This window comes from Galeopterus variegatus, unplaced genomic scaffold (assembly GCF_000696425.1).
Source record: "Galeopterus variegatus unplaced genomic scaffold, G_variegatus-3.0.2 Scaffold653, whole genome shotgun sequence".
NCBI classification, from domain to species: domain Eukaryota; kingdom Metazoa; phylum Chordata; class Mammalia; order Dermoptera; family Cynocephalidae; genus Galeopterus; species Galeopterus variegatus.
In genome coordinates, this window is record NW_007726764.1 from 271,703 (window position 1) to 287,088 (window position 15,386).

The window sequence follows — 15,386 nt, forward strand, 5'->3', positions numbered from 1 at the left end:
AAGAACTATAACAAATCTAATGTATACTTATTTTAAAATATTTTTTATTAAAAAGAGCTTTTCATACTTTAGAAAAATGACTTGCTAAATACGATTCATGGATGTTGGAGAAAAGTCACATAAATAATAATAAAAATTATATTTTTCATTTATCATAATATAATGATAACATATTACCTACATAGTAATTTCAATAGCACTATCATCATCAAATGAAAATGTAGAAACGAAAAAAAAAGATACCTTAATAATATTCTGGAGTACTTTCTCATTCACCACTGCTTTGTGACAGGCTGTTTTTTGGTATAAATCCACAACTACTTCTAAAGACCTTTCAGCAAATGGTACATAATTCAAGGCTACCCATTCCGCCTAGAAAGTAATATTTTCACATGGAGTTAAAAATAAATGGGATTAAATGAAATCATATTGTTTGCAAAGAGAAAGCTTCTTTGTCTTAAAGTTCAGGCCTTGGTTTTAGGTCAGATTATATTACATGCAAAGTTTTCAGAGAGATGTACTTCATGAAAAAATCATTTCAGCCAGGCAAAAATTAAAACTATTGGAAAAAGCACATAGAGCATTCTATCAAGAACTGGGAAAGATGTACTTTATTTGTTGCCAATAGGTTAGGACAATTTATGGAAATTTAACTCACCGGTGCAAATAGTTGGATCTATTGTGATTCCATTGTGTTGCAAGACAAATAGAATGAGAAAAGTTAATACATATTAAAACTACTTTTCGGACAATATAAAATTATAATTTTTATGTTGAGTGAACAAAATCGGCATGTGCATGCATTCAGAAATTTGCTTTTCCCCTAAGCCAAAAGGAAGTTAAAATTTGCCAACTATGGCTATAGAAATCTGTGTAAAATCCAACTAAATTTCACACCAGTAGCGGACAACTTCTTATGTAATACACATGGACTTCTTCATCTTGCAATGGACGTATCTATTTTAGATAAGATTAAGCTGAGGGATTTAGAAGCCATTTTGTAGTGGGATGGCACAGCTAAGAAAGAGGTACAAAGAAGCATTTTTCAAGAAAGATGTACTGTGGAGTAACATGAAAGGCCAAACTTTTTGAAGAACCACCTGGGAAAGAAAAGTTATAAATAAGGAGAAAAGGAACACAGAAATGGTTTCCCAAATAATGTTTAGCTTAAACTGTTAACAGAAGTTAACTGTTTATTTGTGAATGAAAAGATTATTTTTCTGAGATAATAAAGTCTGTCTTAAGCGGAACTGTTATTTATAAGTCATGAAATCTTACAGAGTAAATATAATTTATACTAAATTACCTGATTATATTTTGCATTTGCAATGTGCTTTGTTTCCAGCTGTCCATACTGTGGAGGTTTACAGGAAAATTCTACAAATGCCAGCAACTGGTCAAATATAGCTGGATACATTATCTGCATGTTTTCTGGTCCTACACAAATGGCCTATTAAAGCAAAATACGAACATTAGAATGTGTAATCTGAACTCCATTATATTCTTCACTATGTATGCATTTGTTTAGCCAAAGAATTTTTATTTTTTTTTTTTTTTGTGACCGGTAAGGGGATCACAACCCTTGGCGTGGTGTCGCCCGCACCGCGCTCAGCCAGTGAGCACACCAGCCATCCCTATATAGGATCCGAACCCGCGGCCTCGGCACTCCCAGTACCGCTGTGCTCCCAGAGCCACACTCTCCCGAGTGAGCCACGGGGTCCGCCCCAAAGAATTTTTTTTGGCTTTTTCCGTGTCCGGCAACGGATCGCAACCCTCAGTGTTGCCCCCGTACCGGACCGGGGACCGGCAACGGGATTGCAACCCTCGGCGTTGCTCCCGCGCCTCGCTCAGCCAGTGAGCGGGAACCGGTCTGCATGTGGGATCCGAACCCTCGGGCGGGAGCACCGCCGCACTTCCCAAGCGGTGCACTTATCCAGTGCGCCACTGGGCCGGCCCCACGCCCCAAAGAATTTTAAAGACTATCCTATTTTATGTATTATACCATCTTTTAGAAACCCTGAAGGACATTAAACAATTTTTAACTACTATTGAATATGGTATAGTCAAAACGTGTTAATCAGCTATAAAGTGTTTTTAAATAAAAAGTGTGATTTATTCGTTAAGAGAGTGGAAAAGGGGTAAGCGTTTCAAGAAAACTCCCAGGCAGTCCTGTGGTTCTACAATCTGATCATTTGTTCAGTAATACAGCCATCAGACCATTAAGAATGCTTCACTAATCAAGATGACATTGGCTTCTATTTAAACAATATCAATTCATTTCTGCACCATGTCTGGTCCACTGACTTTAACAAATAATCAAGTGCACTGCAGTTACTTATGAAAATTTGTTTCTAAAAGAAATGTATATATTAATTTTTTAAAAGGGCCATGTGTATTTTATGTCTGAGAAGTGGGGGACTAATGTGTACAAGACTATGCTATCTACCCTAAGTGAAATATTGCACAGGATATACATACATTGAAACAACACACTGTACCTCACAAAAATGTACAATGTTAAAATATTTCTTAAAGACTATTAAAAAACATATCTGAATATACAGATTTGATTTAAAATAAGAAAATTAAAATAATTTTATATAAATTAACAAAATAACACCTTAATGAATAGCTAGTTTCTCTACATTACTTCATATAATTTGATAGAAAGAATAAAATGCAGATTCAGATATTTCAGGTTTTATTTATTTCAAATGTGTTAAAATACTTAAATTTTATTTTTATTTTTTTCTAGCCATAAGTGTGTTTTTCTCCTCTCATCCTTTCATATCTTCTTGTTTTAGTGTTTATTTTTCTCTATGGTAAAAATATTTCCTGATATTATTTATAGAGTATCTACAACATCACTGTGCTTACAAAACAACCAGCAGGATCACTTTATGTTTGAGAGTGTAGATGCCTTCAAAATACTAAGCCAAATTCAAAGCACTGAAAATTTTTAGGAATTTCTTTAAGAAGATATGTGTAAAACTTATATTTTTATGCAATCCATGCTTTTTTAACTTATCAGATAATAGATTAATTTTATTTTCCCTCAGAGATATAGCCATTTTGCTATAACCAAAGTTTTAGATAAAACTTCATTGAGATAGGAAGTAGGTAAGTGTGTGCCACCCATACCTAAGTTAGATCATCCTATAATTACAATGTGAAAAAGTAGAATAAAGACTTCTAATGCCATGTCTCAATATTTGGTTACTTTTCTCAGAAACAGTTAATGAAGAACTTGAATAGTAAAGTTTATACAGCCTAAAAAAAATTCTTTTTACTGACTCCTTCCAATTGTTCCACTTTCTTCTTTATTAACCTTTTGCTGGGTCTTACCTCTTCAAAACAGACAAGTAGTAATTACTGTGGAAAAGAGACTGAATTACCCTAAGTAGATTCTTTTATTTTCAATGACTAAAAAAAGAAAAAGCCTGACTGGATATCTGAGAAAATTAAGTACCATAATTTCTTTGAAAGTATCTTAGCACAGAATAATGACTTCAAGTATACCCATTCTGATTTTCAATCGTCCTTTATAAAAAGAAAACATACTAATAGTGTTATAATTGATTTATAAAGCAATTCTGGGATCTTAAAATGTATAATATAAAACCCACTTTTTTTTTTTTTTTACAACAAACAACACTTAAGAAAAAGTTTTTATTGGCTTTTGTTCAGTATTCTGAAGTCTGTGTATCAGAAAAATTTATAGGATGAGTATGATACAAATTTTAGTCCAAGAGCTGAGAACCAATAATAATACAGACAATATTAGTTCTATTTCTATTAGTTCTTGAAAACTGTATATGTGAAAACAAGAAAAGCAATTGGACGTCTAGCTTCTGACATGGTTCAAGGTTTTGCTTATTAACTCGGTTAATAATAATTCATTCAGTGCCTATCACATACTAAGACTGCTGCTAGAGAACTTGATGATAAAAATAACAACAGCTAACATTTACTGAATGTTAACTCGTGCCAGGCACTAAATGCTTTACAAATATCCCATTTAATGGCAAAAAGTTATTGATTTATTATTTTTATTTTATAGATGAGGAAACTAAAGTACAGAGAGATTATGAAACTTGCCCATATTATCTAAAAGACAGGCTTCATCATGCAACTCCAAAGGCATCATTCACACACAATGTGATGGTGTCTCCTGGAGTACAACTCCAGCATCCTTCATTATGGAGGCAGGTAGGGTATCTAGCCATCTGACTTTAGGAAGGTTAACAATAAATAAGTCAGATGCAGTCTCCTGACCTCAGAACTTATTAGTATAGCACTTACAGAGAACAGATTATTAAATTCCCAGTTTCTCCATGTATGGGAAAATAACATGGCAATTAAAAAAAAAAAAGTCAATTAGTACACATAACTAAGTCAACTTGGTTGGGAACTAGTAATTTGAAAGCCAAGAAAAGACTATGACCCTGAAGCCCTAAACAATACAAGGGTACTGAGGAAGAACAAGACAGAAGCTCCTTTTTAGAAAGAAAACATGAAATTAGAAATGAGTTTTTCCTTTGGAACAAAAATAGCTTTTAATCAATAACATGTTTTGCTGAATAGCTATTAGTTTAAGGATAAGTCACAAAGCAAGTAAATTTTGCTTGTGCAAAAATTTTCCAACACCCATGAAGGAAAATATAAAAACCGTCTTACTTATACTAAAATATATTAATTTTTCTCTTACGAGATACTAAAGACTCATCAAAGACCTCACAGTAAATGTTTATGAAACATCATTTACTCACACAAGTAATAAAACAATGGCTACAGTGAAAATTAATAATAATGCAAAAATGATATCAACTGATATAAATGAAAAACAATAAAGCTTCCTAAGTTTCAGAGTGAAGGTATTTTTTGTTTTCAAAGCTATTAAAAGCTCAGAACAAATTCTAAGTAGTTGGGATAAATGATTCCACTTGTTCTCTTATTGCTAAAGCAGAATTTTTTAAGAATAAAATTACATACGTTTTTTTCCTTGAAAAAAACTTAGTGGGGTTTGTTGTTTCTTCTTTGTTTATTGTTGTCTATACCTATGTATATAAAAACCTGAATCAAACATCTGAATGAGAGCTCTAGATTATAGGTACCCCGAAAGGCCTATGATTTTCTTTTCTTTTCTGACAGAATAACTTCTCTATTCCCTCTAGGACAGTATATAAGCAACTTTCTTGCATGCCCAATCCGGGGAGGAAGGAATTATTGATAGATTACTTTTTTCCCAACTGAAAATAAAAATAGCTATTTGAATTTCAATTGTGGAAAACTGATACTCCTAACATAATTTTTTTTAAGTTACAGATTCTCTTAAATTTTTAGTTTCACCACAATTTTTTTCCTGCACAATGAAACCAGGTTTAAACAGATCAAGAATTACTGCTCAGCTAGACTTCCTCCAGAGGCAATTAAGAGGTATCACGGTACAGCAGAAATATCACCATTCTTACTATGAAAGTGTTTATCATTCCAGTAGGATATGATACTATCAGTTAATTTAAAAACATGATTTGTATCACACAAATGGCTACTCATAACACATGTGATCAGAATCTAGTTTCACTCTAATTTTGTTAGAATATCTTAGCTACTTTGTTGGAATGGCTGTCTATGATTCCACTGGCATTTTTTTTGTTTAGCATTTTGATGGTTGTGAATTGTGCTATCAATTTCCTTGATAGTCTAAAAAACACTTTAATTTTGATCTGGTCTTGCTTGCTAATCCGGATTTGCTCAATGATTTTTAGGTCTGTTTAATAATTTTTCTGCTATAACAAAATACATAGCTAAAAATACATATTTTAAATTTTTCTGTGAGCAAAATACTTTTATACATTTCTTCCTTTTTAATAGTGGTTTCCAACAATTTCAGAGCAAAATTTAAGTATAGATGAAAAATACCCAAGTATAATCACATTGTTTATTAATTTTCTAATAATGAAAGTACCTTAATAAAACTATTCCAAATATCATATACTCTTGTGAAGAGTTGCATGTGCAAACCAACAATGCTGGTGAATTGGAACAAAAGATGTAGGCAGCATCTTAAAGACTCAAAACAGACCAGGATTATTGATATTTGATATATTGATTTCTGGCATTTTAGAAAATATCAGAAAACCGCAAGTTTTTTTTAAAAACTAGATCCTGACAATCCTGGGTTTATCCCAAAGTATACATAGAGAACAATCTTGATCCAGAATTTATCCCCCAAGATATACAGCAAAGTAAAAAATTTCACAGAACCATATGCATTACTATTGCTTAGACTGCCACTAAAATTATATTACCTTTTGGAGAACATCTAAAGCTGTAAGTACAGCTTCCTGTAAACTGGTCAAAACTGCTTCAGTATAAGATGGAAGAATAAAAGGGGAAGCATCTGAGCTTATTGGGACTGAAACAGCACTGTGCAATATGATTCCCAACTTTTGCAAGTCATCCATGTTGAAACCAGTTTTTATGTGTTGGTAGAGAGCTGGAAATATCTGAATTAAAGCTGTAAGAAAAGGCTGGCTGGGAATGAAAGTTAGTTTGTCAAAAGTAATAGGAGGCTTAGTGCTTTCAGATCCAATTCTATACCAGGTATTCCATGCAGCCCACCAGAGATTCAAATCTTCAAGCTCATCGGTAACTATGGGTGTCTCAGAGCTGCTGTATCTTCCAAGTCTTTCTCCAATAGAATCTGTTCTCACAAATGGCCTGCTGAGGCCAGGACCTGATATGGATCCTATAAGGACAGGCACAGGTACATTAACTACGGGCAGTGTCTCAGGCTTATCTGAGTCTCTGACAGGGGACACAATCTGTAAAATTTCCTGGAAGCTTTTCAGAGCAGCCAGAGATACTTCATTGTTTTTGCTGAGTGCTGCTGACTGTATATGGTCAAGGAGAACATCCCAAGCTCTTGAAAAATCTCCTATATTAGGAAGAGAAAAAAAAATCTGTTACCATAAAAGTGATCAAATGTTCTCTTAATATTAGAAACTTTAAGACATATTCGCTTTATTTTTCCACAAAGTTCCACAGAACTAGAAAAACTATGATTAAGTACTAAGGTACTAATAATTCGAATTAAAATCATCACAACCCAGAAATCCAGCAAAAAAACGTTTTCAGATATAGGAACAAAGGGCACCAAGAACAGAACAATGAGCATATTAAATAATGTTTTGGTTTTAAAAACAAAACTCTACAGATATCTGTATACATGTTTATACTATTTCCTAGTACTTCTGCCTAAGGAGAACAGAATAAAAACCTGTGTGGGTGAAACCAAAGCTTTTCAGTAACATCTTCAGTCTGTCTGTTTACCTTTATGAATGATTAAGTAAGATGTTCTCATTCTTAATCATTGGAAATCACTGGAAAAGTTGTAAGTTACACCAATATGACACATGTTTTTTATAGGTCTAAATATTTAAAATAAACTGTTATGTTACACTCCACAAAATCGTAACTTTATACTTTGGTTTTCATATTTAAATAATTTTATAGTTGCAGAATTTTCCTAAACATTTTTTTTTCCCATAACAATACATGAGTTACCAGGAGAAAAATACACCATAAAGAATAAACCATCCTTTTATAATGAATTTGTTCCTCTCATGTGAAACAGTCTACTGATCCACCATCAGGAGAGCATGAGCTGAAGGGTTGGTTTCTATTGATCAATTCAATCTCTTGCCTTACTCCTGTGACCAACTGAACACATTTACAATGAAGCTCTCTACTGCCTGGAATAGTTTGTTTCCATGAGGCTCAAAAAAACAATCTATTTCCTGTAGCAATCAAGCCCAGTGGCTTTGTTAATAACATGGATTATTATCCACATACTTGTACTTGCCTTAAAATAATGCAAAAATCAGAGAAATTACACTTTCCAAATGTTATACTTAACCTAAGCAAGCTAAGAAATACATAAAATAATCAAGACTTGAAAACTTTCACTTTACAAAAACTACAAATGACTAGATTTTTTTTTTTTTTTAAAGGGATAAACCCAAATGCCTGAGAAAGCATTCAGTTAATAAGAAAGCCAGAAGTGGGTCTGGTAGGAAACAATAAATACTATTCTGCCTACTTTAGAAAAACTATAACACCTGGTTTGTGAAATGCATCCTCCCCTCTACACTCTTTTTATTAAAAATTGAGGTATAATTTACATACAATACAAACACAGATTTTTAAGTAGACTTTTAAGTAAACCATCCAAAGATATTTGACAAATTACATTTTAAAATTATCAAACAGTTAAACAAAATACTTCTGCCTGCTGCCATTCCAGTTAAAAACTCGGATGAAATGTTACATTTGCCAACCAGAGTGGTGACCTAATCTCAGCCTTAGAATATTCTGTGTCATGTAGGGAGGAAAAAACTGTTCAATTACTCTATTAACATATTTTATGTCTAGGAAGAAGTCCCCTTTCTAAATGAGTAGGTAGAATTATATGTTACACATGGTTGTGATAAAAATATGAACCTTATTCTAAAATAACACTAAAAACACACCATTATTAAACCATTATTAGTAACATTAAAAACACTAAAATAACTCCATTTTCTAGTCTTCAAGTTATAAAAATATTATCAAAGCTACATGAACTGCCTTATGTCTTCATTTAAAAAAATCTAAATCTATATCTACTAGTTCTTAGCTTTTAAAATGAAATAAGTTTCATGAAGGTATTCAAATGATGTTTATTTTGTCAAAACTCAACAAGTGCACAATGAAAATTCATGCATTTCATTGTATGTAAATTTACAGGGAAAAAAAACCAAACTAAGATTAAAAAATATAAATCAAGCCATAAAGTGCAAAACGGATCAGACACCATAAATCATTTGTTTTTGGAAAAAAGAAAAAAAAAGGAAAAACTGCACATGAAGAAAAACATACAAAAATGCCTGCAGAAAGAGTAATATGCTTATGCATTAACATAAGGTTTTAAAAAGCTAAACATATAATAATAAATGAAATAAATAAAATAATATGTACAGCATGCTCACAGCTATGTATAAAAGGATCTCTGTTCACTTTTTTCTTCCACCCCCGTCACTACCACCAGAATCAAAGTATTATAAGCTGTGTCCAGGTTTTGCAATCTCAGTAACACTGACATTTTTGGTTGGATAATTCTTTGTTGTGGGGGGCTGTCCTGTACATTGTAAGATCTATAGCATTATCCTTTGCCTCTTCACCCCATATAGCAGTAGTGCCTATCCCTCCCCAGCTGTGACAATGAAAAATGTCTTCAGAATTGCCAGATGTCCTGAGACGTAAAATTGGCCCTGTTTAAGAACCACTGATTTATACCACCAACAGCTTCTTAACCAGTCTTACAGTATCCTGTCATTCTTCCTGGCTGACATTCCACTCTACACACACCATGCACAGTGACCTTTTTAAACTGCTTATCTGATCACATCACATCATGGACTAAAACCTTTCACTGCTCTAAAGATAAAGTCCTAACTTTTGAACACATTCTACATGATCTGGCGTCTCCCTACAAACTCATCAGGAATCACACTTTTCCTTATTCTTCTTCATTCCAGACCTTCAAACATGCTAGCATCCTTACCATCCCTCTCTCCTCAATCTTCTCCTATCTCTCCTATGTGTTCTCTTTGCCTATATGGCTCTCTCCCACTTCATCATACCCTTGCCTGATCAACTCTTACTTTCCCTTCAGATCTCAGGTAAAATATTGCTATCTCAAAGAAGCCTATCTGGACCTCACTTTCCAAGTCAAATATCTATTATGATGAAATAGAATGGCACCAGTCTGGACAATTCACCTAAAATGAAGTAAGGAAACCATTTCAGCTTGAGCTTCAGGCATGCCTCATCAGAAGATACCCTGAACTTCTCAACTCTATAACATCCAAAGGCAGCCTAAACTCTTGAACTCTTGCAATCAACACATCCAAAGAAACCCTGAACTTTTAAACTTTCCAATCAATCACAATGATCACATCCTCCTGGAGGAATAATAACCAACATATCTGCCAGCCCTCTGTTGACTGTTATTCTACATACCTCCTGTCAAACCAAAAAATTTTTAGTTGAGGACCATCTCACCAACTGTTATTGCCAGTCCCTTACTACCAAGACTACTTAAAAATGCTAGTACCAATTGTAATGTTAGATAAACAACTTTTGTAACCACCCCCTCTTCTGACTGGTCTTTTTCCTTTATAAGCCCAACTTCTTTGTTTCTCCAGAACACTTCCCAAGGTAACTTAGAGTGTGTCCAAGGCCGTAGTTACTCAAATTTGGTTCAAATAAATTACTTGTTGTTTAAGCTGTGCCTCAATTTCTTTCCAGGTCCACAAATATAAGCTCATAATGCACCATTCCTATATTGCACTTATCACTGTAGCAATTTTGCATTTAAGTAATTATGGTTCCTCCTTCACGCCCCTGACAGTAAGGATGGTATATACTTTGCTCATCATTGTAACCCCTAAAGGCTAACCTATAGTAGGTAGAAATTAAATATTTTCTCAGCAAAATGAATAAAAGTGCACATGCTCATGCACATACCACACATAAACACAAAGACTGTAAGTTAAGATTTGATTGTTCTTGGGGAACAGCATTGCATATAAATTTTTAAAGAATCTTCTGCATTTTCCAAATTTCCTTTAACATGAATTACTTTAATAATCAGGAGGGAAAATATATACATACCTAAAGGTTGCAGTAAATATCTTCTAGTGTTGAAGATTCTTGCTACTCCAGCTAATGTTAATACCCATGTCTCAGCCCATTGCTTCTCTGCTGTATCCCTTGAATGATGAATGAGAATATTCCCACCTCCAGACTCAATCTTCTCTTTGTCTGCAGTGGTAGAAGACTCTCGAACTCTGTCCAGTAGATGAAAGAGTACCTAAATATTTATAAAAATGTCATATAAAAAGTATTGATAATATAGCTTAAGTAATGGCATAGGAAATTAGGAATTGTTACCAAAAACACACTTGACAGTCTTTTCGATCACCATATATTAGAGGAAATTGACCAGCAGAGGTAAACCACACATTCTTAAGTTTATCATTAAGGTCACAGAATATGAAAAATTACAGTAAATTAGATAGAATATTGTCCAAGACTGTTGAGTTATTAAGGAGCATCTATGGGGTAATGTATAAGAAGAGAATAAAGCTAAGGACAGGGGTCCAGGCAAAAAGTATAAATATGAGAGATATCTAGAGTTTACAAATGAAGCTCCAAGACTAGATGAGGGTGCTTAAAAAAAAAATCAAGAAGTGGCTGAGACCTGAAGAATGTTTACATTTAAAGGGTAGATTCAGGGGAAGAAACAGAAGCAAGGAAATAAAATAAAAATGAAACAAAGGAATAAAAGCATGCTGTGAAGCACAAGTCAAGGGGGAAGAGAAAATTTCAAGGATAAAATAACAGTGGAAATGCCACCAAAAAATCAGTAGACTGAGAACTGAACACAGGCCAAAGGTCTTGGCAGTTAGAAGACCATCTGTAGCCTATGAACAATTTCTGTGGTTCTCAAAGTGTGTTCTGCAAACCAGCAGAATCAGTATCACCCAGGAGCCTGATAGAAATGCAACGTCTACAGCCCCACTCCAGGCCAAGATAATCAGAAACTTGGAGGTGGCAGGGGGTGGGGGGTGGAGGGGCATGGACAGTGGCTCCTGGATAAGCAATTTGTGCTTCAACAAGTCCTCTAGGTGATTCTGTTATACTCTAAGAGACTCTGAAGTATAATAATTTAAAAGTCAAATTAGAAGGTATAAGGGGCCACAGGGGAAGTGAGGAAGAAAAAAAATCATGAAGAATTAGGCAGCAAGAAGATTAAAAATGAAGCTGTTTTGAAGGATAACAAGAATCAAAGAAAATATCGGGTTTTTTGTTTTTTTTTTCCTTTTTGTCTTTTTTACTGACCGATAACGGGATCGCAACCCTCGGTGTCGCGCCCGTACCGGGGACCGGCAACGGGATCGCAACCCTCGGTGTTGCGCCCGCACCACGCTCAACCAGTGAGCGGGAACCGGTCTCCACATGGGATCTGAACCCTCGGCAGGAGCACCGCCGCACTCCCAAGCGGCGCACTCTCCAGTGCGCCACCGGGCAGGCCCGAAAATATCGGTTTTTAAAAAAAAAACAGTAAGAGACACTTAAGCATGTCTGTGACTTAAGAAGGATCTGGGGAAGGAGTTGAAATAGAAGACAGAAGGAAATGGCCTTTATTACAAATGCATACAATCTTTTACAATTTAAAAAAATAAAGTAAAAATTAAAGAAAGAAAAAGGCTTTTAATTATTTTTACTTGGTAACATATTAATTTTTTAAGAAAACATTTTGGGTCTATTAAATTGAAAACATTGTTAAGTACAATTAAGATTCACTATGCTGCCTATTGTCAAACTTACTGATCTCAAAAATTCACAAAGGCAGGTGAAAGGATTATAAATGGAACTTTATTAAAATGAAACGGATGAAACAAAAAAGAAGAGACTTATAACAAAGAGGGAATACTCACTCATAAGCTGTTAATTTTATGAGAAAGTTTCAAAAAGGATAAAAAATGAAACTATATGTTTAATTAATGAACATCTACAATTTGCCAATTGGAGGTTACTTTTGTTCAGTAAGTATGCAAGTAAACTGCATTATTGTTGATATTCTTTTATTTATAAAATTCTCATTTGATTACATTTAAATGACATGTATATAAGTGGACCTCTAAAGTAAAAATAACAAAAGGCTTTCCACTGTATTGTAAAGGACTGATTAGCCTCTGTGGTTTAGCAACTCTTAGTCTTACCATCTGGGAAAATATGAGGAAAAAAAAAGAAAGAGAAGGCAATAATCAAGACAGAGATAAAAAGAGATGAAGACAGAAACAGAGAGATGAGGCTTTTAATATTTAATTTGTTCTGCATGGGATAAAATTTAAAATAAGAGAAAGCTAGCATTTTCCGTTTTGTCAAATACACAAATGTACATAAATTCTTTAAAAATTAAAAGGAACAAGTTTAACTGGAAAAGTAAATAAGCATGTCTCAATTAAAAGCACAAGCTATTTTATAGTACCTTCCAAATAACAGTGTGCCAGGTTGAATGCTGTAATAAAGTTCCATGTGCACCAATTGTAGAAAACAGAGTTTGCCCTGCACTCTTTCTGACAGCAGGACGGGGGTCCACACACAGTTCACCCAATTTTGCATAAAGACATAACCACAAGCAATCAAACGGTGGTGCGGGGTGGAACGGCCGATTCAAAACCACTCCTTTCTCTTCTGCCTGCTTTTGCTGTGCTGCCTCTTCCTTATTTAACTCTTTTTCAATAGTTTCTCCTCTTTGGAAAAAATAATCTGAAATATTCCACTAAAAAGCAAAGTAGAAAAATATCACTTTATTCACAGATTTTGTGTTAAACACGTAAATAAATATGCAACACATGATTGTTTTATCTTTCAGAGTAGAACTTTAAAAAATTACTTAAGAAATCTCTTTTCTAGTAGAGTAGATTGAATGAAAACATCTCTTCTCTGTCGATGTCTCTGATTTCAGGTGAATTTGGATAAACAATCTTGTGCTCATACTAATTTTTTTGACTTTTTATTATGAAAAATTTCAAGAACATACAAAAAATATATAAATAGTATAATAAACTTCAATATATTGATATACCTACCACCTAGATATAAAAAACATAACTATAATACCATTACCACCCTAACAAAACGAATAACAATCCCTTAATATCATTTAATAATAAATTTGTAATTTCATACAAGAAAAGAGCAATTACTAACTCCAAACACATCTTATGATTTCATTCTCAACCACAGTAAAGTATGTGAATCGATGAGGATTATCCAATGATAAAAATGCAGAAGATCCAATACGTAAATGCAAACTAAAGGAGGTAATATCTCGCAGTAATTTAATCAACACTCAACTAACCAACCACACTTTGGGAACAATTATATATATAATATGCTTACATTTTTCTATCGTTACATTTTGAATAGTAAAATATTAACTTATCTAGCTTGTGAGGGAAATTTAAATTTGACTTTATAAAATTTCTGTTATAATATACATTTAAAAGATTCTAAATAATTGCCTTTAAATAAATATATATTGGGAATAGCTCTCTCTGCATGTTTGCTTCATATAATATTAACAATATCCTAAGTTGGATTTTGTTATTTCTATATTCAAGATGTGTAAAATGAGACTCAAGAGGTCAATATCTAATAATTAACAGAGTGAAACAATTAAAATACATGAATATCTGCTTGCAGAGTTCTAGACTGTTCTACTATCACATGCCATCTCCTAATAGCTAATACAGCAATGTTGACTATGGTGACAGACTACAGGACTATGTAAATAAAAAGGCTTTTGTTGAAGCTTTATTTACTAAATAAGTAGTACACGAAAATGTTGCCACTAAAGTAATAATTAAAATCAACTAATCTTCACACTAAAGTCAACAAGTTTATTAAATCCTCTTACAATAAACCTTGTAAAAGCCAATCTACAGTTCCATATATCAAAATTATTCCAAATATTCTGCTATTAATGAATTATTCTTAGGTGATGTTATCTAGTCCTTCATGCAAGATGTAAGTTTGGTAGTTAAAAGTCATTTAAACAATTCCTATAGAGCCAAAAGCATATTTGCTTAGCATTTACTCCAACTGCATAACAGTGACTTCTAAATTATATCATAAGAAAGGCAATGATACTTACCAATAAACCTATTGAAGTTAAACTAATATTAAGTTCTTGGTTGTGAAGTCCAAAGCTACCTGCAACATCTACAACTATCTGCAGGCAAGTGCAAGGCATGGTCGGTAGAAAATCTGTCACAACCAGCTGAAGACACTGGAATGCAGTTCGTATCAAGGATTCTCTGAAAACATAAAAGAAGAGAAATGCATATGGATGCATTTAAAAGTAATGTGTAAAAATAAATACCTTACAATAATTTTATTTTAGAATTTGAACAAGAAAATCTTCCCTAACATAGATCACAAGTACTTCAGCATTTACATAAATACAAAAAAGATATGCTTACTTAAATTAACAAAGAAAAATAAAGGACCTTAAAGGTGATAAGAAATAAAGTAGTAGGTTAACAAAAGAAGAGAATAAGTATTAACACCATATTATTTCTATTTCACATTTACTTTTAGTTACATTTACAAAAACAACTCAGAGTGAATGAGAAAGGGAAATTGGCTAAGCTACTTTTCTCCCCACTGTATCTCCAATATCTAGCATGGTGCCTAGCACACGTAAATACACACAATTTACTCACTGCATGAAAATGTGTTCCTCATTCATCTGTATCTATATCTTA

The 15,386-nt window shown here is 33.5% G+C and overlaps 1 protein-coding gene across 6 annotated transcripts in view; it reads right to left on the reverse strand.

Moving 5' to 3' along the window:
- The window catches only part of MON2 (MON2 homolog (S. cerevisiae)), a 100,534-nt gene that overhangs the window by 24,988 nt on the left and 60,160 nt on the right, over positions 1 to 15,386 (reverse strand). For 4 of the 6 annotated variants that reach the window (XR_550363.1, XM_008570996.1, XM_008570995.1 and 1 more), the window contains 7 exons: positions 14,774 to 14,936; positions 13,103 to 13,396; positions 10,720 to 10,918; positions 6,312 to 6,940; positions 1,307 to 1,450; positions 659 to 676; positions 244 to 372 (listed from right to left, as the gene is read on the reverse strand). Coding sequence is in view for 5 of the 6 variants with exons in the window: in XM_008570996.1 (XP_008569218.1) it covers positions 244 to 372; positions 659 to 676; positions 1,307 to 1,450; positions 6,312 to 6,940; positions 10,720 to 10,918; positions 13,103 to 13,396; positions 14,774 to 14,936 (1,576 nt within the window). In the remaining variant the exon portion in view is untranslated. The remainder of the gene's footprint in view (positions 1 to 243; positions 373 to 658; positions 677 to 1,306; positions 1,451 to 6,311; positions 6,941 to 10,719; positions 10,919 to 13,102; positions 13,397 to 14,773; positions 14,937 to 15,386) is intronic. The other 2 variants (XM_008570998.1, XM_008570997.1) reach the window with 1 other exon arrangement.